The sequence below is a fragment of the Melanerpes formicivorus genome, unplaced genomic scaffold, assembly GCF_026170545.1.
Source record: "Melanerpes formicivorus ecotype bairdi unplaced genomic scaffold, bMelFor1.0.p_v2 SCAF_34, whole genome shotgun sequence".
NCBI classification, from domain to species: domain Eukaryota; kingdom Metazoa; phylum Chordata; class Aves; order Piciformes; family Picidae; genus Melanerpes; species Melanerpes formicivorus.
The window spans coordinates 3867339-3891590 of NW_027142386.1; the positions used below are offsets into that span (position 1 = coordinate 3867339).

General features: G+C 57.0%; 1 protein-coding gene across 1 annotated transcript; it reads left to right on the plus strand.

Moving 5' to 3' along the window:
- Window positions 1-109: 109 nt before the first annotated feature.
- On the plus strand, window positions 110-23356 carry RASSF2 (Ras association domain family member 2). The gene is given in 12 exon segments (XM_068156461.1): window positions 110-836; window positions 5820-5907; window positions 8239-8314; window positions 8487-8638; window positions 9693-9781; window positions 14277-14392; window positions 14395-14430; window positions 14540-14641; window positions 14813-14864; window positions 15435-15556; window positions 21558-21655; window positions 21876-23356. Coding segments are annotated over 11 exon segments (972 nt in total). The 5' UTR covers window positions 110-836; window positions 5820-5848; the 3' UTR covers window positions 21946-23356.
- The last annotated feature ends 896 nt before the right edge of the window (window positions 23357-24252 follow it).

The following is a 24252-nucleotide window of genomic DNA, read 5'->3' on the forward strand; positions in this document are numbered from 1 at the left end:
CAACCCCGCCCCGTTCCGCCCGGCCCCGCCCCAGCGAGGGGCGGCGCTTTCGCGGGGCTCCGGCCGCGGCGCGGAGCGGAGCGGGACCGGGTGAGTGCGGGCGGGACACGGCACCCCCATCCCGGTCCCTATCCTCAACATCCCCATCCCCATTCTCTCCATCCCCATCCTCATCCCTGGGCCCCATCCCGGGCCCCATCCCCGGCGGGGCGGGGGAGCGGCCTCGGGGCCCATCCGGAGCTGTCCTGAAGTCCCTCGGTGCGGGGAGAAGGCTCCGACCCCCCCGCCTCAGGGATGTCATCTCCGCACCCCCGAGCATCCTCAGCATCTCCCTCTGCTCTGGGGCTGGCTGCTGCCGCAGGGAGCCAGCAGCACCTGCAGGTCCCCAGCCTGCTCACGGCACCGTCGCCGTGTCCCCATCGCCCCGGGGCTGGAGACTACCTCCTGGCTCCTCTCCTATCGCCCACACTAAGACGCTGATGGCCACCAGCTCTGCTCGGGGGTGGGGGGAGGTTCAGACCTGCAGAGCGTGGCCAGTGGGTCCCCCCACTTGTCCCCAGGGGAGCCAGCACCCCGATGGCATCACCCATCCTCAGCTCTGCCACCGCTCCCCTGCTTTCCCCTCGGCAGGACGGGGCTGAGCACTTGGGCTGAACAATAGCGGCTGGAAAACAATGGAGCTGCTGCACCTTGGTGCTTAGGGACACCGGACGGACGGACGGACAGACGGAATCCCAGCTCCAAAAATAACGCCTGGGCCGGAGCCACCACGACACCGGCTCACGGCAGCCGCCCCCCCAGCACCGTGGGGCCAGGGAAGGATCTGCCGGCAGGAGGTGAGAGACTCGGTCGCGTCCCACCGCGCTCGGTCACATCCCGGCGCCGGGCACGGAAGCTCCGCAGCCTCCGGGCCACGGACGGCGGCCTGCGGCTGCTGCTTTGCTCCGGTGGCGTGGCGGGGGACGCGCGGTGGGACGGCTGAAAGCTTCCTCGGGCCGCAGGGTCTGTGCAGGAGGCAGCATCGCCGCCTCCCCGGGGAGCAGGGATCAGGATATTCCCACAATGCCTCACACAGCCGGGGGGAAGCAGCAGCTGGGACGAGGCTGCGTCTCCTGCCTGGGCTGCTGGAGCTGCGGGAGCAGCAGCAGGGATGCTGCCAAAGCTTCTGCGTGCTGCAGGAGCTGGGAAAGCAAACACCCCACCCCCAAAACGCTCCTCGCTGGCAGGAGCAGGGAGCACCATCCCTCTCCAGCTCAAAACACGATCTGCAGGGCAGCCCAATTTTTTTTTTTCCCTCTCCTTTTCTTTTTCTCTTTTAACTCTTCTTTTTTGTGCTGTATGAAGCCCCCCAGGGGCTCAGCAGGAGTGTGTGTCCCAGCTCCACCTGAGGGGCTGCAAGTGGGGCCAGGCTCCCTCTGCACAGTGGGGCTTTGGTGGTGCAGGGAAGGGTCTGAGTTCCTGGAGCATCTTCAGCACCCGAAGGGGGGTACAGGAGAGCTGGCATGTGGTGATAGGATGAGAGGCAATGGCTTGAAACTACAACAGGGCATTGGAGCAGGCTGCCCACGGAGGCAATGGCTTTGAGATGGGAGAGGGAAGACTGAGGCTGGAGATGAGGAAGAAATTCTTGAGAGTGAGGGTGAGGAGAGACTGGTACAGGCTGCCCAGGGAGGCTGTGGGTGTCCCCTGCCTGGAGGTGTTCAGGGCCAGGCTGGGTGAGGCCTTGAGTAACCTGGGCTGGTGGGAGGTGTCCCTGCCTGTGACAGGGGTTGGAATGAATGAGCTTTAAGGTCCCTTCCAAGCCAAACCATTCCATGATTTCATGACCATCATCTTTAAGGAGGGGAATAAGTCTGAGACCCCTCAGGCCTGGAAGCAACCATGGGAGCAGCTGATAGCTATGTCAGAGGGCAGGGAGGGCTGCAGACCTCCTGCCACCCCTGCAGGGGCAATGGCTTTGAGCTGATGTTTGCAAAGCACTTTGCAAGGCCCCAGCCAAACCTCAGCCCCCACAGGGTGTGAAGGGAACACAGTGGCTCCAAAAGGGGAAACTGAGGCACTGGAGGTGACAGGAAGGGAAGAGCTGCTGTGGCTGAGCAGCTGGTTGAGCAATCTGCACACTGCCAACCCTTTTATCTTGGCCATTTCCAGCCTTTCACCAAAGCCATGGCAGAAAATCAGGGCAGGGTGGTGGCAGGTCTCCATCTGGGGATCTCCAGGCGGCTGCTGCTCCCTTCCACCCACAGCCCAGCGCTCTTGAGACCCAAAAAAGGAAGAATTTGGCCCTTTCCTCACTCGGAAGGGGATGTGATGACAGCGGCGAAGGTGGCAGCGCCGGGCGGTAAACAGGAAGCTGAGCTCCTCGGCACAGGGGGATGAACCTGCTCTGCAGGGCTCCTCACCATCCCCAACTGAGTCTGTTTTCAGCTGGAGTTCACCCAAACCTGCCCTTGGAGGAGACTGGGGAGTTGCCTTCACCCCTCCACGTGGCCAGGCTGTGCTGCTGCAGGCCAGGAGGCTCTCAGCCTCTTCAGTGGTTTGTTGGCAACGTTTTCGCATGGCCCAAGCAGCTGTGAGAGCTCAACCCCCACCCCACGCATCGCTGCCTTCCCCCTGGAGCCCTTTCAGGGGACACCCACAAGCCAGATGCTTCTTCTGTGCCCTTCCTCTATCTCACAGCTGGTGACCCCCGGAGTCACCCTGCAGGGGCAGGTGCTGCGCCGCCGCCGCTGCCAAAATTTCCCCCCCCAGCCACAAAGCTGCCTGCAAAACCTCCTCCTCTTATCGGTTTGGAGGGAGAGCTGGGATCGTTACTGGGTTTGTTCCTGTGGGGGGATGTGGGAGAGGCAGCTGCCGGCCCCAGAGGAGGGTGCTGCGGGGCTGCAGCTCCTGGGCTGGTCAGGAAGCTCAGCGCTTTGTCAGCCTTTCCGTTGCCAGGAGCAGTTTTTCGGCGGCGAGTTTCTCTTCTGCTTTCTTCAGGCACAGCTGGAGCCCCAGGGCTGGGCTGGCTTCCTGCCCTCCCTCTGCTGGCTCTGGCTGCTTCAGCACCCTCTGCACTTCTCACAGCATCCTAAAATCGTTCAGGTTGGGAAAGACCTTCGAGGTCACTGAGTCCAACCCTTGACCCTCTTCTGCTGAGTTTACCACTGAGTCCTAGCCCCAAGCACCACAGAGGTTCAGAGGTTCACAGAAAGGTTTAGGTTGGAAGGGACCTCAAAAATCATCCAGTGCCAAGCCCCTGCTGGGGGCAGGGACACCTCCCACCAGCCCAGCTTGCTCAGTGCTTCACCCAGCCTGGCCTTCAACACCTCCAGGGAGGAGGCAGCCACAGCCTCCCTGGGCAGCCTGTGCCAGAGTCTCCCCAGCCTCACTCTCAACAGTTTCTTCCTCATCTCCAGTCTCAATCTCCCCTCTCCCAGCTCAAAGCCATTGTCCCTCATCCTGTCCCTCCCAGCCCTTGTCCAAAGTCCCTCCCCAGCTCTCCTGGAGCCCCTGCAGGTACTGGAAGGCTGCTCTGAGGTCTCCCTGGAGCCAGCTACACAACCTTGAAACCCCTCCAGGGATGGTGACTCCACCACTTCCCTGGGCAGCCTGAGCCAATGCCTGACAACCATCTCAGTGAAATGTTTTTTCCTGATGTCCAACCAAACCCTCTCTTGGTGCAGCTTGAGGCCATTCCTCCTTGTTCTATCCCTAATCACTTTTGCAACCTCTCCCACGCCATGAAGTGCAGCCTGGAATGGTTTTGCTGTTCCTTGTAACTGATTTGCTAGGATCCACCAGGACTGGCAGGCTGTGAGGCAGGGATTGCTGCTGTGCTGAGGTTTTAGGGACTCCTCCAACACAGGTTTTTGACCACAAGGCTTTGGTTGAGTCATTTAGCTGCTGGATTCTGTGGTGGGGTTTGGGTTATTTTTGGCAGGAAGATGAGGTCTGTGTCCCAGAGGATCAGCAGGCAGCCATGCAGGAGGTGGATGGAAACAGCAGTTGGGGGTCAAATCCTCTTTTCTTGGCTTGCTTTCCGTGTCTGGATGTGGAGAAGGAGGGAGCAGACCATGGAGAAGAGAAAGAAAAAAGATTGGCTGCCCTTAGGAGGGCTTCACCAAGCCCTGAGCAAAAGGATGGCCCCAGAAGCCCTTTTGTGTCACTCAACGCTGCTCCAGCTTTGAACTCAAGGTGCTGCCACTGCCTGATTTCCAACCTCTGAGCAGCCCTGAGGGCTTCACCCCAAATCTCACTTGAATTCCAGTTCACAGCACCCAAAGCAACACCCCAAACAGCCTCCTGCTTTTGGCTGGGGCTGCTCCAGAGGTGGAATGTCTGGAGAGGTTTCAGAGTGTGTGCAGGAGAGCTGTGGAGATGTTCTGGCGCTGGAGGGAATGCAGAGAATTCCCCTTGGCGTTGTTCAGATTCACAGAGAGGGTTGGCTTGGAAAGAATCTTAAAGCTCATCCAGTTCCAACCCCCTGCCATGGACAGGGTCACCTCCCACCAGCCCAGGTTGCTCAGTGCTTCACCCAGGCTGGCCTGCAACACCACCAGGCAGGAGGCATCCACAGCCTCCCTGGGCAGCCTGTGCCAGAGTCTCCCCACCCTCACTCTCAAGAATTTCTTCCTCATCTCCAGCCTCAGCCTCCCCTCTCCCAGCTCAAAGCCATTGCCTCTCACCCTGGCACTCCCAACCCTTGTCCAAACTCCCTCCCCAGCTCTCCTGGAGCCCCTTCAGGTCCTGGAAGGCTGCTCTGAGGTCTCCCAGATCCTTCCCCAACTTCCACCCCGCAGCTTGTGCTTTGGGATGAGATGAGGAAGCATCAAGCCAGATCCTGTGTGTCTGCAGCTTTGCATTAAAACCAGGGTAAAATGAATGGAAAAGAGGAGTAAATGCTGCTCACCCCCTCCCTGCTGCAGGGCTGGCAGTGCCAGGGCACTGGGTGCCTGCTGGAAATGCAAATGCCAGAGTAAGCCAATCGCTGCTGGTATTAAATTTTCAGTGAGTTTACGACGCTTCACCCTTATCTGATCTCCCCTCATCTCACCCTCCCCTCCTTCCCCTTCCATCCTCCCAGAGCAGCTGCCAGAGCCTGGAGAAGAGGAGCCTGAGGGGAAACCTCATTGCTCTCTGCAGCTCCTTAAGAGGAGGCTGAATCAGCAAGAGTGTGGCCAGCAGCAAGAGGGAAGTGATTGTGCTTCTGTGCTGGGCACTGCTGAGGCCACAGCTTGAGGGCTGGGTTCAGTTTTGGGCCTCTCAACCCAAGAAGGACATTGAGGGCTGGAGCAGGGCCAGAGAAAGGCAACAAAGCTGGTGAGGGCTCTGGAGAACAGGGCTGGGGAGGAGCAGCTGAGGGAGCTGGGGGTGTGGAGCCAGGAGGAGAGGAGGCTGAGGGGAGACCTCATTGCTCTCTACAGCTCCCTGAGAGAAGGTTGGAGCCAAGTGGGGCTTGGTCTCTTCTTCCCAGTCTCAGGTGATAGAAGGAGAGGAAATGGCCTGAAATTGTGCCAGGGGAGGCTGAAGTTGGAGATGAGGGAAAATGTCCTTGCTGCAAGAGTGTCCCAGGCTGCCCAGGGAGGTGGTGGAGTCCCCAGCCCTGGAGGTGTTCCAGAACCCTGTGGCACTTGTGGCCATGGTTTGGTGGCCATGGTGGTGCTGGGTTGCTGTTGGGCTGGGTGATCTCCGAGGGCTTCTCCCATTTAAGCGATTCTGTGACGATTCTGTGATTCCCAAGAGCTCATCCTCATCCCAGCACACCAATTTCCCTGCTCCCCAGGGGGCGGCGACGGGGCGGTTCACGCCGATGCTTTTTCTCTCCTCCCTCTCTGCAGCTCAGCTCCCATGAAAGAGGAGCAGGAGGATGGATTACGGCGGCTGCGAGCTCCTGGTTCCCTGTGGCAAAGACAAATACATCTCCAAGTAAGATGCTGGGCAGGGCTGCAGTGCAGCACCACAGCCTGTGCTGCTGGCTGGGGAGCTGGCTGCAGTACTCCCGGGGGGGGATTTTCGGTGGGAGGAGGGGAGGGAGCCTGGAGTTGAACTTCAATTGGTTGCCTTTAGAGCCCTAAAGCAGTTCTAGGGCGAGAATCAGCAATTTCCTTCAAAAAACAATCGGAGGGGCTTTGATGTGAGTTGGAATTTGGTTTTTCCTCAGGAGCTCTGAAGGCCAAATTCTGCCGGGAAAGCTCCCGAGCTGGGATTGCTCCTTTGTGCTTTGGGAAGGAAGGAAAAGGATTCCTAAGCTTCCAGGAAGATTTGAGGGGAGATAAAGCATAAAGGGGATGTTGCATCCCCTCCTTTGTACCTTCTCCTGACCCCACAGCCCTGGGATTTGTGCTTCCTGATGTCAGCCTGAAGGTGCTGAGCATCCTTGAAACCCCAGCAGCCTGCTGAGCTGGATTCATGGCATCACTTCCCCAGGAGTCACAGAAGGGCTTGGACAGCCTGGCTTGCTTTAAATCTGCCTTTAGTTTGAGTTTATCTGTTTATTTACTTATTGATGTCTCCATTCATTCATTCATTTAATTATGATGTGGCCAAGAAGGCCAAGGGGGTGCTGGGGGCATTCAGAGGAGTGTGGCCAGCAGGGCCAGGGAGCTTCTCCTCCCCCTCTGCTCTGCCCTGCTGAGGCCACACCTGGAACATTGCAGCCAGCTCTGGGCTCCCCAGTTGAGCAGGGACAGGGAGCTGCTGGAGAGAGTCCAAGGGAGGGCTGCAAGGCTGCTGAAGGGACTGCAGCAGTGCCTGGGGAGGAGAGGCTGAGAGCCCTGGGGGTGCTGAGTGTGGAGAGGAGAAGGCTGAGAGGGATCTGATCAATGTCTCTCAAGAGCTGAGGGCTGGGGGTCAGGAGGGAGGGGACAGGCTCTGCTCAGCTGCACCCTGGCACAGGCCAAGGGGCAAGGGATGGAAAGTGCAGCCCAGGAGGTTGCAGCTCAGCAGGAGGAGGAACTTCTGCCCTGGGAGGCTGCCAGAGGCCTGGAGCAGGCTGCCCAGAGAGGTTGTGGAGTCTCCTTGTGTGGAGCCTTTGCAGCCCTGTCTGGATGTGTTCCTGTGTGCCCTGGGCTGGGTTCTCTGCTCCTGCTCTGGCAGGGGGCTTGGGCTGGGAGATTTCCGACCCCTGACATCCTGAGAGCCACTGATTATTATTAAAGTATTAATAATGATAACAACAATCATAACTACTATTGTTGTTGTTGTTATGTCTGCTTGCATTGTTATCATTCAACTGGAGCAGGGCTCAGGCTGAGCTTGAGGTCAGGGGCCTGAGCCAGGAGCTGATGTGGTGACCTCTCCTCTGAGAACTTGTGACTCCAGCATGACCCAAGGGCTTCAACTCCCAACACTTCCTTGGTTTTCAGCCTTGTGACCAGCTCCACCAAGGTCTGGTAGCTTTGCTTAGGGCTTTTTGCACAGCTGGTGGAGGACATGGGTGCAGAAAGCTTGTCCCCCAGAGGGGATCAAACTGCTGGAGCAGGTCCAGAGGAGACCATCAAGAGGATGAGAGGGCTGGAGAACCTCCCCTATGGGGACAGGCTGAGAGAGTTGGGGCTGTTCAGCCTGGAGAAGGCTCCAGGGAGACCTCAGAGCAGCTTTCCAGTACCTGAAGGGGCTCCAGGGGAGCTGGGGAGGGACTTTGACAAGGGCTGGGAGTGCCAGGATGAGGAACAATGGCTTTGAGCTGGGAGAGGGGAGACTGAGACTGGAGATGAAGAAGAGTGAGGGTGGGGAGAGCCTGGCACAGGTTGCCCAGGGAGGCTGTGGCTGCCTCCTGCCTGGAGGTGTTGAAGGCCAGGCTGGGTGAGGCCTTGAGCAGCCTGGGCTGGTGGGAGGTGTCCCTGCCCCTGGCAGGGGGTTGGCACTGGATGATCTTTGAGGTCCTTTCCAACCCAACCCATTCCATGGATCTATGATTCTCTGATACCCCCTGGTTGAACCTGCAGCAGATATTCTCTACAAGAGAGATCTTGAGGCAGCCAAAGACCCAATTTTGCCCCAGCTGAAGCTGTTTTGGACACAGGAGCAGCCTAGCCCAGCCTGACCCTGGGAAACAATTCCAGCTTTCATAGAGTGATGCTTTGGGTTGGGAGGGACCTTTAAAGGTCATCTAACCCAACCCCTTTTCTCCTAAACCCTCCAGTTTCCTTCTGTCTGGCTCCAGGGGACCAAGCAGTGCCTGCAATGTCCTCCCCCATCCCCCCCACCCCCCTTCCCCTATTTTTTCTCAACATCTTTCCCCTTCTTTCCCCCCAGAAATGAGCTGCTCTTACACTTGAAGACCTACAACATCTACTACGAAGGGCAGAATCTGCAGCTGCGGCACCGGGAGGTGAGAAACCCCCCCTGGGTAGGGACCTGCCGCTCCCTGTCGGGGTGGGGGGAGGGGGGGAAGGGGAAGGGGAAAGAATAAAAAAGGAAATTTGCTTTGATTCAGACTTGGGAGGTGCAAAAAAGCCCTCTGAGTCTGTGCCCGGGGTGCGGAGCCGCTGCTCTCTGCGCAGGAGGAAGGGGAACTCATCGTGGAGGGGCTGCTGAACATCTCCTGGGGCTTGCGGCGCCCGATCCGCCTCCAGATGCAGGATGACAATCAGCGCATCCGGCCCCCGCCCTCCTCCTCCTCCTGGCACTCGGGATGCAACCTGGGAGCCCACGGGTGAGTGCGGGGCAGAGGAGACCCCGCGGCTACCCTCCCCACCCCCACCCCGAGCCCCTCCAGCTGGGGTTTGCTGCCTCGCAGCCCCAGCCGCCTGCTCCGGCTCCGGGGTTTTGGCCACCAGGCAACACCCCGAGGAAGCCAAGGCTGAAATAAAGTCGTAGTAGTATCATAGAACCAGTCAGGGTTGGAAGGGACCACAAGGATCAGCTAGTTCCAACCCCCCTGCCATGGGCAGGGACACCCCACACTAGATCAGCCTGGCCACAGCCTCATCCAGCCTGGGCTTAAACACCTCCGGGGACAGGGCCTCAACCACCTCCCTGCACAGCCCATTCCAGGGCTTCACCACTCTCATGGGGAAGAACTTCCTCCTCCCCTCCAGCCTGAATCTCCCCACCTCCAGCTTCATTCCATTCCCCCTAGTCCTATCACTCCCTGAGATCCTGAGCAGTCCCTCCCCAGCCTTCCTGTAGCCCCCTTCAGATACTGGAAAGCCACAATGAGGTCACCTCGGAGCCTTCTCTTCTCAGCCCCAACTCCCTCAGTTCCCATCACACTCCACAAAACCCCTAGAAGGGATCCTGGCCTTGGCTCTCCAGTGCCCAAGAGCATCTAATCCATGGCTTGTCCTGGAAGTGGAGTGGATCTGGGGTGGTTTTCCAGGTTGGTTTGGGTTTTTTGTCAGCAGAGAGGAAAAACCAGGGCAGGTCCAACTTTGCTCCTGCTCTGTTGGAGTTCAGGGGGTTATTGTGGGGTGCAGGGGTTTATTCTGGGGTTCAGAGGTTTACTCTGGGGTGCAGGAGATTATTCTGGGGTGCAGGAGTTTATTCTGGGGTTCAACAACCCTTCCTGGGAGGAAGGCAGCTGGGATAAGACCTTCCAAAGGGTTTTTGGGGGAATAGAGGTTAGGATTCGTGTTGTAACAGCGCTGCAGCCCTGCAGGGGTGGTCACCTGCCAGGTCCTGAGGGAGAGCAGGCTGCTCCTCACCAGCCTGGGGCTGGGCTGGGTCACATTCCCCCAGCACATCACTTCTTGCTTGCTTCTCCCCAGCTCTGTGCTGAAGCCCAGCACCTTGCCAGACATCCAGGTCACGGACGCGGAGCCCACGCCGAGCACGGAGGCTCCAGGGAATGTCACAGGTGAGCAGGGCTCAGATCCAGGGGGATCTGGCTGGGTGGCTGGGAGCAGCTCCTGTTTGAGGTCAGAAAATATAAAGGAGGCAGGTTTTATTCCCTAGAAGCCAGTGTCCCAGTCTTGCTCCAGGTGACCTTAAGCCATATTTCATTTCATAGAACCCCAGAGTGCCAGGAAGGGACCCCAGGGACCAGCTGCTCCAACCTCTCTAGGTGCTGGTGGAGTTGAAAGGAGCTGAGCCAGCAGCCTGCCAAGCTGAGGCTGAAACTGCCCCATGGAGGGGACTGCACTGCCTCCCCTGGGAGGTGATTCCAGTGCCCAGCTGTCCTCAGGGGGAACAGGTTTCTTCTGCAGTCCAATTGGAATTCCCTCAGGAGTAACTTGTACTCATCACCCCTTGGGACTCCTTGGAGTCTTCATCCTCCTGATAGCCACCTTTTATGTCCTGGACCATGCTGATAAGGTCTCCCCTTAGCCTTATAGAATCACAGAATTGTTTAGGTTGCAACAATCCCTCTGAGCTCACCCAGCCCAACAGCAACCCAGCACCACCATGGCCACCAAACCATGGCCCCAGGTGCCATGGCCACAGGGTTCTGGAACACCTCCAGGGCTGGGGACTCCACCACCTCCCTGGGCAGCCTGGGACAATCCCTGAGCACTCTTGCAGCAAAGACATTTTCCCTCATCTCCAACCTCAGCCTCCCCTGGCACAATTCCAGGCCATTTCCTCTCCTATCACCTGAGACTAGGGAGCAGAGCCCAAACCCCACCTGGCTCCAGCCTCCTTTCAGGAGCTGTAGAGAGCAATGAGGTTTCTCCCTCAGCCTCCTCTTCTCCAGGCTCCACACCCCCAGCTCCCTCAGCTCTGTTCTCCAGACCCTTCCCCAGCTCTGTTGCTCTTCTCTGGCCCTGCTCCAGTTCTCAGTGTCCTTGCAGTGAGGAGCCCAAAACTGAACCCTGCACTCAAGCTGTGGCCTCAGCAGTGCCCAGCACAGGGCTACCATCACTTCCTTACTCTTCTCCTCTCCAGGCTTGAACAACCTCAGCTCTCTCAGCCTCTCCTCACAGGCTAAGCCCTCCTCTGATCATTCCCCTGACCCTCGCCTGGGGCCCATCCACAATTTATTTCCCTGCAGCAAGAAAAACCTGAACCCCAAACCCTTTTGAAGGGCTTGGCTTGTGGGGTTTGGGGTTTGTTTTTGCTCAGGGCAAGGGCCAGGGTGGGATGTGGGGATGAGGAGGTTGGAAGGAACTGGGAGGATGGAGCAGTGAGCCTCATGGGACGGTAGGGAAAGGGATGTTGGAGCTTCCCCTCCCCGGCGTCTCCGCTTTTAGGGAAGAAGAAAAGAAGAATAGAGGCCGTGGGGAAGTTCGTTGCCATGGGGAAGTCAACATTCTGCAGAGTTATTTTTCCCCTCCCTGGATTTTTTTCCTCTCTGTCAAGGGGGTAGAGCTTGGTCCTGGTGCTTCCTTAACCCCTTGTTCTGAGCGGGAGGCAGCGCTGGAGCTGCCTGCGTCCTTCACCCGCAGTTCCCATGGGACAAACCTGCTCCCAGCACTGCCCTCACGCCATTGGAGCTCTCTGCAGAGGTTCCTGGGGGGGTTGGGGGTCAAGTGAGGCATTTTTGGATGTTTTTCTGGAAATATGATGAGCAGAGGGCTGGAGCACCTCTCCTATGAGGACAGACTGAGGGAGTTGGGGCTGTTCAGTCTGCAGAAGAGAAGGCTCCCAGGTGACCTCATTGTGGCCTTCCAGTATCTGAAGGGGGCTACAGGAAGGCTGGGGAGGGACTGCTCAGGATCTCAGGGAGTGATAGGACTAGGGGGAATGGAATGAAGCTGGAGGTGGGGAGATTCAGGCTGGAGGGGAGGAGGAAGTTCTTCCCCATGAGAGTGGTGAAGCCCTGGAATGGGTTGTCCAGGGAGGTGGTTGGGGTCCTGTCCCTGCAGGTGTTTAAGCCCAGGCTGGATGAGGCTGTGGCCAGGCTGATGTAGTGTGGGGTGTCCCTGCCCATGGCAGGGGGGCTGGAACTAGATAATCCTTGTGGTCCCTTCCAACCCTGACTGATTCTATGATTCTAAATAAAAGCAATGCAAGAAGGACATAGAACTGCTGGAGCAGGTCCAGGGGAGGCCATGGAGATGATCAGAGGCTGGAGCCACCTCTGCTCTGGGGCCAGGCTGAGAGAGTTGGGCTTGTTTAGCCTGGGGAAGAGAAAGCTCCAGGGAGACCTTAGAGCTGCCTTCCAGGATCTGAAGGAGCCTACAGGAGAGCTGGGGAGGGACTTTTGACAAGGAGTTGTAGTGGCAGGATGAGGGATAATGGCTGCAAGCTGGGTGGTCCAACAAAGCCAAGGGTTGAGTGCTGCCCTTGGGTCACAACAACCGTGTGAGGGCTACAGGCTTGAGGAGGAGTGGCTGGAAACTGCCCAGTGGAGAAAGCTGGGTAACAGCAGCTGAAGATGAGCCAAGGGGTGCCCAAGTGGCCAAGAAAGCCACCAGCAGCCTGGCCTGGAGCAGCAAGTATTTATTAATTAATTAATTAATTAGTGGTCTGGCCAGCAGCTCTAGGGATGTGATTGTCTGATTGGCACTGGGGAGGCCACAGCTTGAGTGCTGGGGTTAGGGGGCTGGGCTCCTCACTCCAAGGAGGACATTGAGGGCTGGAGCAGGGCAACAAAGCTGGGGAAGGGTCTGGAGGACAGTGCTGGGGAGGAGCAGCTGAGGGAGCTGAGAGAAAAGGAGGCTGAGAGGAGACCTTCTGTCCCTCTGCAACTCCTTGACAGGAGGTTGAAGCCAGGAGGGGGTTGGTCTCTTCTGCCAAGGAACAAGTGATAGGAGAAGAGGCAATGGCCTCAAGATGCACCAGGGGAGGTTCAGTTAGACACTAGGAAAACTTTCTTCCCAGGAGGGATTCTCAGGCCCTGCCCCAGGCTGCCCAGGGTGGTGGTGGAGTCCCCATCCCTGGAGGTGTTCAAAAGCCACCTGGATGTGGTGCTGAGGGAGGTGGCTCAGGGTCAGTGTCTCAGCAGCAGTGGTGGATTGTGAGCTCTGGGTGAGTGCTTGGACTGGGTGATCCCCAAGGTCTCTTCCAGCCTCAGCAGTTCCACGACTGTGGAGGTAATTCCCAGCCTGGGGGGGGGGGAGGGGAGGGGCAGTAGCCCCTCCTGGGGTACTCAGCTGCTGTGGCCTGCAGCATGCAGCTGGAGCAGCAAGCGCCAGAGAGCTTCCTTGCTGCAGACCTGCTCAGAATGAAAACATCCCAGAGGGTCATTACCAGGGGATGAAGAGCTAGGTTATATTAATCTGGAGCTGGGCCAGTGGCCATGCTGTGATCTGCAGCCCTGGCCTGGTTTGCTGGTTCCCATTAAAGGAGAAGAGGGAACAAAACAAACTGAAATGATGACAAAGTGAATAAAGATGCTCCAAGCCCTCCTGGAGAAGAGCCTAGAGCCAGGTGCAGCCTTCATGTCCATGGTGAATTCTGATCCATGGCCTCCTTCAGCAGCTGGGGGAGGGTGAACCAGAGGCTGCTGTGGCTTAATCTGGTGGCTTAAACCTGACTGGGGGAGTTTGTAAGGTTGTGTTTCTGGGGTGCGACTTCTGCATCCATGGAGGTCTCCCAGGAGGTAGTTTGCAGGTGGTACCTGTGGGAGCCTCCAGCAAAACCAAGGAGGGACTTCTGACAAGGGCTTGAGGAGACAGAAGGAGGGATGATAGAGGGGAGATTGAGAATGGAGATGAGGAAGAAATTCTTTGCAGTGAGGGTGGGGAAACACTGGAACAGGTTGCCCAGGGAGGTTGCATATGTCCCCTCCCTGGAGGTGTTGAAGGCCAGGCTGGATGAGGCCTTGAGCAAGCTGGGCTGGTGGGAGGTGTCCCTGCACATGGCAGGGGGTTGGAACTGGATGATCTTCAAGGTCCCTTCCAACCCAGATGCCCTTCAAGGTCCCTTCCAACCCAGATGCCCTTCAAGGTCCCTTCCAACCCAGATGATCTTTAAGGTCCCTTCCAACCCAGATGATCTTCAAGGTCCCTTCCAACCCAGATGATCTTCAAGGTCCCTTCCAACCCAGATGATCTTCAAGGTCCCTTCCAACCCAGATGATCTTTAAGGTCCTTCCAACCCAGATGATCTTCAAGGTCCCTTCCAACCCAGATGATCTTTAAGGTCCTTCCAACCCGAATGATCTTCAAGGTCCCTTCCAACCCAGATGATCTTCAAGGTCCCTTCCAACCCAGATGATCTTCAAGGTCCCTTCCAACCCAGATGATCTTCAAGGTCCCTTCCAACCCAGATGCTCTTCAAGGACCTTCCCAACCCAGATGCCCTTCAAGGTCCCTTCCAACCCAGATGCCCTTCAAGGTCCCTTCCAACCCAACCCATTCTGCGATTCTATGATTTCTGCAGCAGGGAGACGCTGAGGTAGGACCCTGAGGGGGCCCTTCTTGTCCCCTTCTGCTCAGCCCCATCCTCCCCACTGGGTCTCTGTGCAGGCAGCAAGGGGGGGCCGGAGGAGACGCCGCAGCTGATGCGGACGCGGAGCGACGTGGGGGTGCGGCGCAGGGGCAGCTCCCGCACGCCCAGCGAGCAGCGCCGCATCCGCCGCCACCCCGCTTCTCCATCAACGGACACTTCTACAACCATAAGGTCAGCTCCCACTTCCCCCCCCCTAAAAACACCCCAACCCACCTGGGTGAGGAGCCTCAAGCCTGGGAGGGGCTTGAAGGGGTTTCAAACGGCCCTTTGCACCCCGCAGACCTCGGTGTTCACGCCGGCGTACGGCTCTGTCACCAACGTCCGGATCAACAGCACCATGACCACCCCCCAGGTCCTCAAGCTGCTGCTCAATAAATTCAAGGTACCTTTAGATGTCTTCCTCCCCCCACCCCCTGCTCCTGGCTTGCTCCAGCCAGGGAATTGCCATCCCATGGGGTGTGAAAGGGAAGTGGAGGGAGAGAAAGGCTGGGGGTTGGGTTGCTGGCCGGAGCTGGGGGATGGAGCTCTCAGAGTGGTTTCTGTCTCTGTCCAGATCGAAAACTCAGCAGAAGAGTTTGCCCTTTACATCGTCCACACCAGTGGAGGTGAGTCTGCAGCAAGAGAAGAGCAACCAGGCTGGGGCAGGGCCTTGAGAGAGTACAAATCCTATGAGGAGCAGCTGAGGGAACTGGAGGTGTTGAGCCTGGAGAAGAGGAGGCTGAAGGGAGACCTTCTGGCTCTACAACTCCCTGAAAGGAGGCTGGAGCCAGGTGGGGGTTGGGCCCAAGGAGCAAGTGATAGGACAAGAGGCAATGGCCTCAAGATGCACCAGGGGAGGTTCCTAGTTGGACACTAGGGAAACTTTCTTCCCAGAAGGGATTCTCAGGCACTGCCCCAGGCTGCCCAGGGTGGTGGTGGAGTCCCCATCCCTGGAGGTGTTCAAAAGCCACCTGGATGAGGTGCTGAGGGAGGTGGCTCAGGGTCAGTGTCTCAGCAGCAGCTGTGGATTGTGAGCTCTGCGTGAGTGCTTGGACTGGGTGATCCCCAAGGTCTCTCCAGGCTCAGCAGTTCCATGGCTCTGTGATTGTGTGAATCTCCCCAGCACAGGCAGCTGGTTGGTCATGGCAAAGGCCAGTCCTCCCCCAGGCCAAACGTTGGTGCTTTTGGTGTTGCAGAGAAGCAGAAGCTCCGAGCCAGCGACTACCCCCTGATCGCCCGCATCCTGCAGGGGCCCTGCGAGCAGGTCTCCAAGGTCTTCCTCATGGAGAAGGACCAGGTGGAAGAAATCACCTATGATGTGAGTTTGCCAGCAGGGGAGGCTTGTGGGCTTTGGATGGGTTTGGGATGCAAGCCAGGGCTGGAATACCGGGGGGGATGTGGAGGGGATGTCTCCACGCTGGGGATGCAGGAATTAGCTTCCACATCTGGAGCCCTCAACACAGGAAGGACATGGAGCTGATGGAGAGGGTCCAGAGGAGGGCCCCAAAAATGATCAGGGGGTTGGAGCAGCTCTGCTACAGGACAGGCTGAAGGGGCTGGGGGTGTTCAGCCTGGAGAAGAGAAGGCTCTGGGGAGACCTAATAGCAGCCTGGCAGTACCTGAAGGGGCTCCAGGAAGGACAGAGAGAGACTGTTTGCAAGAGCCTGCAGGGACAGGCCCAGGGGCAATGGCTTCAAACTAGAGAAGGGCAGATTTAGGTTGGATATCAAGAAGTTCTTCACCATGAGGGTGGTGGAACACTGCAAGAGGTTGCCCAGGGAGGTGGTTGAGGCTCCATCCCTGGAGATATTCAGGGTGAGGCTGGATGAGGCCCTGGGCAGCCTGATCTAGTTGGGGATGTCCCTGCTGACTGCAGAGGGGTTGGACTGGATGAGCTTTAGAGGTCCCTTCTGGCCTGGAACATTCTATGATTCTATGATGTCCTCATGAAAACTCCTCCTCTCATGGGGAAAACCTCAGGTTGTGCTTCAGGAGCAGCTTTAAAGCTTCCTCAGCCCTGTTTTGCCATCCCAAATCTCTTTGGGTCACAACTCTGCTGGGGGCAGAGTGGCTGGAAACTGCCTGGTGGAAAATAACCTGAGGGTGTAGCTCAACAGCAGCTGAAGGTGAGCCTGGGGTGTGCCCAGGTGGCCAAGAAGGACACCAGCAGCCTGGCCTGGAGCAGGGCAGGGATTGTCCACCCAAAGTGGCCACTCCTGAGGCCATACCCTCAGTGCTGAGTTCAGTTTTGGGCTCCTCACCCCAAGAAGGACATTGAGGGCTGCAGCAGGGCCAGAGAAGGGCAACAAAGCTTGGGAAGAGCCTGGAGAACAGGGCTGGGAAGGAGCAGCTGAGGGAGCTGGGGCTGTTGAGTCTGGAGAAAAGGAGGCTGAGAGGAGACCTCATTGCTCTCTACAGCTCCCTGAAAAGCAGGCTGGAGCAAGGTGGGGGTAGGAACAAGTGACAGGACAAGAGGAATTGTCCTCAAGTTGCCCCAGGGCAGGTTTAGGTTGGACAGGAGGAGAAACTTCTTCCCCAAAAGGTTTCCCAGGGCAGTGGTGGAGTCCCCACCACAGAGGGGTTTGAAAGCCCTGGAGCTGTGGTGCTGAGGGCCATGGGTTGGTGGTGCCCTGGCAGTGCTGGGTGAAGGGTTGGACTGGATGAGCATTAAGATCTCTTCAGCCGAAGCCATTCTGAGATCCGTGGCTCCGATCCCAGCAGAGCGATCTCTGGGCTCGGCTCTGCCACCTGCCGGCTCCCTCCCAGCCCTGCGCTGCGCTCGCAGCACAAACGAGCCCCAGGATCAGCTGCCTTTAAAAGCCCTCTGAGACCGTCCGAGTGCATCCATACCCTGACATCCCCGGGCACAGCAGAGAATCGCAGAATCACAGCACTGCTTCAGCTGGAAAAGCCCTTGGAGATCATCCAGTCCAACACCAGGGTGGCCACCAAACCCTGCCCCCAAGTGCCATGGCCACAGGTCCTTGAACACCTCCAGGGATGGGGACTCCACCTCCATCCTGGGCACCCTGGGGCCGTGCCTGAAGACCCTTTTGGCAAAGAATCTTTTCCTAATATTCAACCCAAACCTACCTTGGTTGTCTTGAGGCCATTTCCTCTTCTCCTATCACTTCTTCCCTGGGAGAAAAGATCAAGCCCCCCTTGGCTCCAACCTCCTTTCAAGGAGTTGTAGAAAGCCAGAAGTTCTCCCTTCAGCCTCCTCTTCCCCAGGCTCAATAGTATCATAGTATCATAGTATCAGTCAGGGTTGGAAGGGACCACAAGGATCATCCAGTTCCAACCCCCCTGCCATGGGCAGGGACACCCCACACTAGATCAGCCTGGCCACAGCCTCATCCAGCCTGGGCTTAAACACCTGCAGGGACAGGGCCTCAACCACCTCCCTGGACAACCCATTCCAGGGCTTCACCACTCTCATGGGGAAGAACTTCCTCCTCACCTCCAGCCTCAATCTCCCCACCTCCAGCTTCATTCCATTCCCCCTAGTCCTATCACTGCCTGAGATCCTGAGCAGTCCCTCCCCAGCCTTCTTGTAGGCCCCCTTCAGATACTGGAAGGCCACAATGAGGTCACCTCGGAGCCTTCTCTTCTGCAGACTGAACAGCCCCAACTCCTTCAGTCTATCCTCACAGCAGAGCAGCTCCAGCCCTCTGCTCATCCTTGTGGCCCTTCTCTGGACATGTTCCAGCACCTCCACATCCCTCTTGCAATAGGGGCTCCAGAACTGGAGGCAGTACTCCAGGTGGGGTCTCACCAGGGCTGAGCAGAGGGGGAGGATCACCTCCCTCGACCTGCTGGCCACACTTCTCCTGCTGCAGCCCAGGATCTGATTGGCTTTGCGGGCTGCAAGCGCACACTGAGAGCTCCTGGTGAGCTTCTCCTCCCCCAGCACCCCCAAGGCTCTCTCCTCAGGGCTGCTTTCCAGCCAGTCCCTGCCCAGCCTGGATTTGTGCCTGGGATTGCCTCGACCCAGCTGCAGGACCCTGCCCTTGGTCTTGCTGAACCTCATGAGGTTGGCTTGTACCCCAGGTCCCTCAGCTGCTCCTCTTAGGACTGTACTCAAGACCCTTCACCACCCTTGTTGGCCTTTTTGGGACAGACTCCAGTTTTGGGCTCTTGGTGCCAGGCTTGGGGTGCACAGGGCTCACCCTGTGAAGGAGCCAAGCCCTGCAGCCAGTGGGTGGAGTAAAACACAATGAATTAGCCCTCAGGTGGACTTTATTAGAATAAACCTTTATTAGAATAAACCAAACCAGGTTGGAAGAGACCTTCAAGATCATCGTGTCCAACCCATCAACCAATCCAACCCACCCAAACAGCTAACCCATGGCACCAAGCACCCCAGCAAGTCTCCTTCTGAACACCTTCAATGACGGCGACTCCACCACCTCCCCGGGCAACCCATTCCATAGCGCAATCACTCTTTCTGTATAGAACTTCTTCCTAACATCCAACCTGAACCTCCCCTGGCGCAGCCTGAGACTGTGTCCTCTTGTTCTCGTACTGGGTGCCTGGGAGAAGAGACCATCATCAGCCTGTCTACAACCTCCCTTCAGGTAGTTGTAGAGAGTGATAAGGTCACCCCTGAGTCTCCTCTTCTCCAGGCTAAGCAGCCCCAGCTCCCTCAGCCTCTCCTCACAGGTCTGTGTTCCAAGCCCCTCACCAACTTCATTGCCCTTCTCTGGACTCGTTCCAGCAAGTCAACATCCTTCCTAAACTGAGGGGCCCAGAACTGGACACAGTACTCGAGGTGTGGCCTAACCAGTGCAGTGTCCAGGGGCAGAATGACCTCCCTGCTCCTGCTGGCCACAGTGTTCTTGATGCAGGCCAGGATGCCATTGGCCCTCCTGGCTGCCTGGGCACACTGCAGGCTCATGTTAAGCCTACCATCAACCAGCACCCCCAGGTCCCTCTCTGCCTGGCTGCTCTCTAGCCACTCTGACCCCAGCCTCTAGCACTGCATGGGGTTGTTGTGGCCAATGTGCAGAACCCGGCATTTGGATGTGTTAAATCTCATGCCGTTGGATTCTGCCCATCTGCCCAGCCTGTCAAGGTCTCTCTGCAGAGCCTCTCTACCCTCCAGCAGATCAACTCTTGCCCCCAGCTTGGTGTCGTCAGCAAATTTACTGATGATGGACTCAAAGCCCTCATCCAGATCATCAATAAAGATGTTAAAGAGCACAGGGCCCAGCACTGATCCCTGGGGCACACCACTGGTGCCTGGCTGCCAGCTGGCTGTGGCACCATTCACCACCACTCTCTGGGCTCGGCCCTCCAGCCAGTTCCTAACCCATCGCAGTGTGCTCCCATCCAAGCCATGGGCTGACAGCTTGGCCAGCAGTTTGCTATGGGGGACGGTGTCAAAGGCCTTGCTGCAGCCCAGGCAGATCACATCCACGAGGCGGGTCACCTGATCATAGAAGGAGATCAGGTTGGTCAGGCAGGACCTGCCCTTCCTAAATCCATGCTGGCTAGGCCTGATCCCTTGGCCATCCTGTAAGTGTTGTGTTATTGAACTCAGGATGACCTGTTCCATGATCTTGCCTGGCACTGAGGTCAGGCTGACAGGCCTGTAATTCCCTGGCTCATCCAACCGGCCCTTCTTATGGATGGGCACCACGTTGGCCAGCTTCCAGTCCTCTGGGACCTCGCCAGTGAGCCAGGACTGCTGGAAAATTATGGAGAGTGGCTTGGCCAGCTCATCTGACAGCTCTCTCAGCACCCTAGGATGAATCCCATCTGGTCCCATGGACTTGTGGGGATCCAAGCTGCTAAGGAGAGTTCCAACCACCGCCTCATGGAACATAGGGAAACTGTGCAGCTCCCTGGCTCCTTCTGCTAGCTCTGCAGGCCAGCTGTCAGGAAGACGTTCTGCCCTTCTAGTAAAAATTGAGGCAAAGAAGGTGTTAAGTATCTCTGCCTTTTCCTTATCCTTGGTTACAATGTTCCCCTCCGTATCCACCAAGGAGTGGAGGTTTTCCTTCCCCTTCCTCTTACTATTAATGTATTTATAGAAGGACTTTTTGTTGTCCTTCACAGTAGAGGCCAGTTTAAGCTCCAAGTGTGCTTTTGCCTCCCTAATTCTCTTCCTACAAGACCTAGCAACATCCTTAAACATTCTGTGGGTTGCCTCCCCTCTCTTCCAAAGGTGATACACCCTCTTTTTTTTCCCTCAGTTCCATTAAAAGTTCATGAACCATCCATGCTGGCCGTCTGCCCCGGCGGCTCATCTTCTGGCACATTGGCACAGCCTGTCCCTGAGCCTTCAACAGTTCTTCATTGAAGTAGGTCCAGCTCTCCTGGACCCCTTTGTTTTTAAGGGCTTTATCCCAAGGAACCCTCTGAATTAGTTCCTTGAGTAACCCAAAGTCTGCCCTCCGGAAGTCCAGAGTGGAGGTCTTCTTGCCGCCCCTCTTGGCTTGACCAAAAACCGAGAATTCAATTATCTCGTGGTCACTGGACCCCAAACACCCTCCAACCACCACATCACCCACCAGTCCTTCCCTGTTGGTGAAGAGGAGGTCAAGCATAGCCTTGCCCCTGGTAGGCTCTTGCAGCACCTGGGATAAGAAGCTGTCCTCCATGCATTCTAAAAACCTTCTAGACTGTCTCCTCTCTGCCGTGTTGAGTTCCCAGCAGATGTCAGGCAGGTTGAAGTCACCCACGAGAACAAGGTCCGGAGATCTTGAGACAGCCCTAAGCTGCCTATAGAATGCTTCGTCAACATCTCCCCACCAATTAGCAAGTGTCATTTCCTGTAGGGTTTGCTGCAGAGATTGGAGAGGTTTTTTATTTCCCTGCTTAAATCTGGGGGAAGAGGACCCTGTGAGGTCACCTTCAGCCTCATGGGGTTGGTGCATCAGCCTCTTCCTCGCCCCAATTTGGAGAGCAGGTCTCATGAGGACAGGCTGAGGGACCTGGGGTTGTTAAGCCTGAAGAAGAGGAGGCTGAGGGGAGACCTTCTGGCTCTCTACAGCCACCTGAAAGGATGTTGGAGCCAGGTGGGGGTTGGGCTCTTCCCCCAAGTAACTACTGAGAGCATGAAAGGAAATGGCCTGAAATAGTGCCAGGAGATGTTTAGGTTGGATATTAGGGAAAAAAATCTTTACTGGAAGAGTGGTCAGGGATTGGAGCAGGCTGCCCAGGGAGGTGGTGGAGTCCCCAGCCCTGGAGGTGTTCCAGGAACAAGTCTGATGCTTTGAGACATGGTCCAGTGGTCATAGAGGTGCAGGGTAGAAGATTGGACTTGATGATCTTAGAGGTCTTCTCCAATCTTAATGACTCTCTACTCCCCCCAGGTGGCCCAGTACATCAAATTCGAGATGCCTGTCCTCAGGAGCTTCATCCAGAAGCTGGAGGAAGAGGAGGATCGGGAAGTGAAGAAGCTAATGCGCAAGTACGCCGGGCTTGGTGGCACCCAGGGGAGATGCTGAGGGTTAAGGACATTGGCAGGCACTTGTGTCAGTGCTGAAAACTCCTCTGCACAGCCTGGTGTCCCTAATGCATGCCTGAGCCCCTGAGTTTTGTGTTAGTCCAGGGTTGTTCTGGCAGGTTGGGTTCAAAGCCCAGCTTGATGCTGCAACAAATCCTCAGGTCCCTGTGCTTGGCCTCTGCAGGTACTCCATCCTCCGGCTGATGATCGAGCAGAGGCTGGAGGAGATCTCTGAAGGTCCAACAGCCATGTGAAAGGCTTCACCAGCACCCTGGCTCGGGGTTGTACCACACGAAGATCCGATGCACTGTACCAAATCCCACACCTCCGTCGTTCCTGGAGCGCTCCCGATGTCCACCCGGATCGTTCCAGCTCTGAGCCAACCCATCCCCCACACCCTCAGCTGTGCAGCAGCCTCGGGGGGCCCCCCCTCTGCAGCTGGGGATTTTCCCAGCAAGGCTCTGGCCAGTGGCAGCTTCAGCCAAAACCTCAAATCCCTGGAAATCATCAGGGGAAAATCAGGAGGAAATCCACGAGCAGGGCAAAGCCACCACAGACCGACGCCGGCTGCAAGCACTGGGGAGCAAGACTTTCACAGCTCCATGGAATGGGTTGAGTTGGAAGGGGACCTCAAAGATCATCCAGTTCCAACCCCCTGCCAAGGGCAGGGACACCTCCCACCAGCCCAGCTTGCTCAAGGCCTCATCCAACCTGGCCTTGAACACCTCCAGGGAGGAAACATCCATGACTTTGGGACTCAAGTTGACGATGTTCCCCTCCAGTGATGCCCCATGGTGGCTCCTGGTGGAGGACCCACAAGAGAGCACAACTAATTCCTCTTTTGACACACACACAAGGAGCACATTTCTATTGCAATAATTGGCAGGTGAAGGGAAGCTCCAAAAAACCCAAAGGGTGGGCTGAGAACTGGGGGGGGTGGGAATTAACTCTTGCAAAGCTGGAGACTGATGGATTTAGGGCATGAATCCCAGTTGTCCAGCACCTTCCTTTCACCTGCATCTGGCCACATAAACCCCCTCTGCTTCCCCACTTCTAATTTGCACTAATTTTAGGGATTTTTACCACACCCCCCACCCCCCACACCAATGATGTCAAACCTATCTGGAAGCCATGAGATGCCAAAAAGCCAGGACACGGCGCTGAGCATCTCCTGGGGAGATGCTGTGTGGGAGGAGGAGGAAGGTGGCAGGAGGAGGTGGGGGGGGGGGGGAGGCAGGAATGGAGAGGGTTTTAATGAGCAAGTTGGCTTTGCAGCACTGCCAGCACATCATCCTGGTGCCACTGGCACTGGGCTGGCTCTGTTAGCTGCATCACAGCTGGCAAACCCTCTTCCCTGCCAGGCTAAACCAGCAATATCCATTTCATACCTCGACAGGAACTAAGCCTCTGACTCTTTCTCCCTCCCTTGAGTTTTTGCAGCGTTGCTTTGTCATTTCCCCCCCTTCCCCCCCCCCCCCCCCCCCATTTTAATGGTACCTTTGCCACCTTTACCATGTGTTAGGGTAAGTGTTGTCCAGGGAGAGAAGGGTTTGATGTGTGTTTGAAGGATGACTGTGGCATTGCTCTGTTGATTAACAAGGACACAAAATATGTAGCAGCTCAATTTGTTCTCTTTCCTGAATGAATTTGTTAATTCAAGCTCTCTTTGACCTCTTTGTCAGTGCTCTGGAGGAAGGGATTCAAGGCTCCCTCAGTCACTTGGCAGTTGACACCAAGCTGGGCAGCAGTGTTGAGTTGCTGGAGGGGTGGAGGGCTAGAGCGGGGCCTGGCCAAGCTGCATGCATGTGCCAAGGCCAAAGGGATGAGGTTTAACAAGGCCAAAGGGATGAGGTTCGCCAAGGCCAGGTGTTAAGCACTGCTCTTGGCTCACAACAACCCCGGGAAGGCTGCAGGCCTGGGGAAAAGTGGCTGGAAACTGCCTGGTGGAAAAGTCCCCGCGGGGTGTTGGTCAGCAGTAGCTGAAGGTGAGCCAGGGGGTGCCCAGGTTGGCATCCTCCTGCACCGAGGAGATCAGGTTTCTGCTTGCTGCCTGGCACTGCCACTTTCACCTCTGTCATCACATGCCCTCAGGGCCAAATTCTTCCTTTTTTGGCTCTCAGGCACTGGGCTGTGGGTGGAAGAGAACAACAGCCACCGGGAGATCCCCAGATAAAAACCTGCCACCAGCTCTGCCAAGTTCCTGCCACAGCTGTGGTGAGAGGCAGGAAATCACCAAAACAAAAGGGCTGGCAGCATGCAAAGTGCCCAATCGGTCGCTCAAGTCCCAGCAGCTCTTCCTTTCCTGCCATCCCCCGGTGCCCCAGCCTGACCCCCGGCTTAGGGGTGCAAACGTCCCCCAGGTTTGCCCCAGCCATGCTTTGCTTTGCTTTCTCCCTGAAGCCACCGGCCCCACCTTACCCAGCCCACTGATCCCTCCCCTCCAGCGCAGGAGGGGACACAGTGACGTTGGCTCTGCTCATCAAAGCTTTATCTGATGGGAAAACTCCGACAGGAGCTGAGCCCAGCGGGCACGGACCGACGAGCCGTCACTGGTAGGGCAC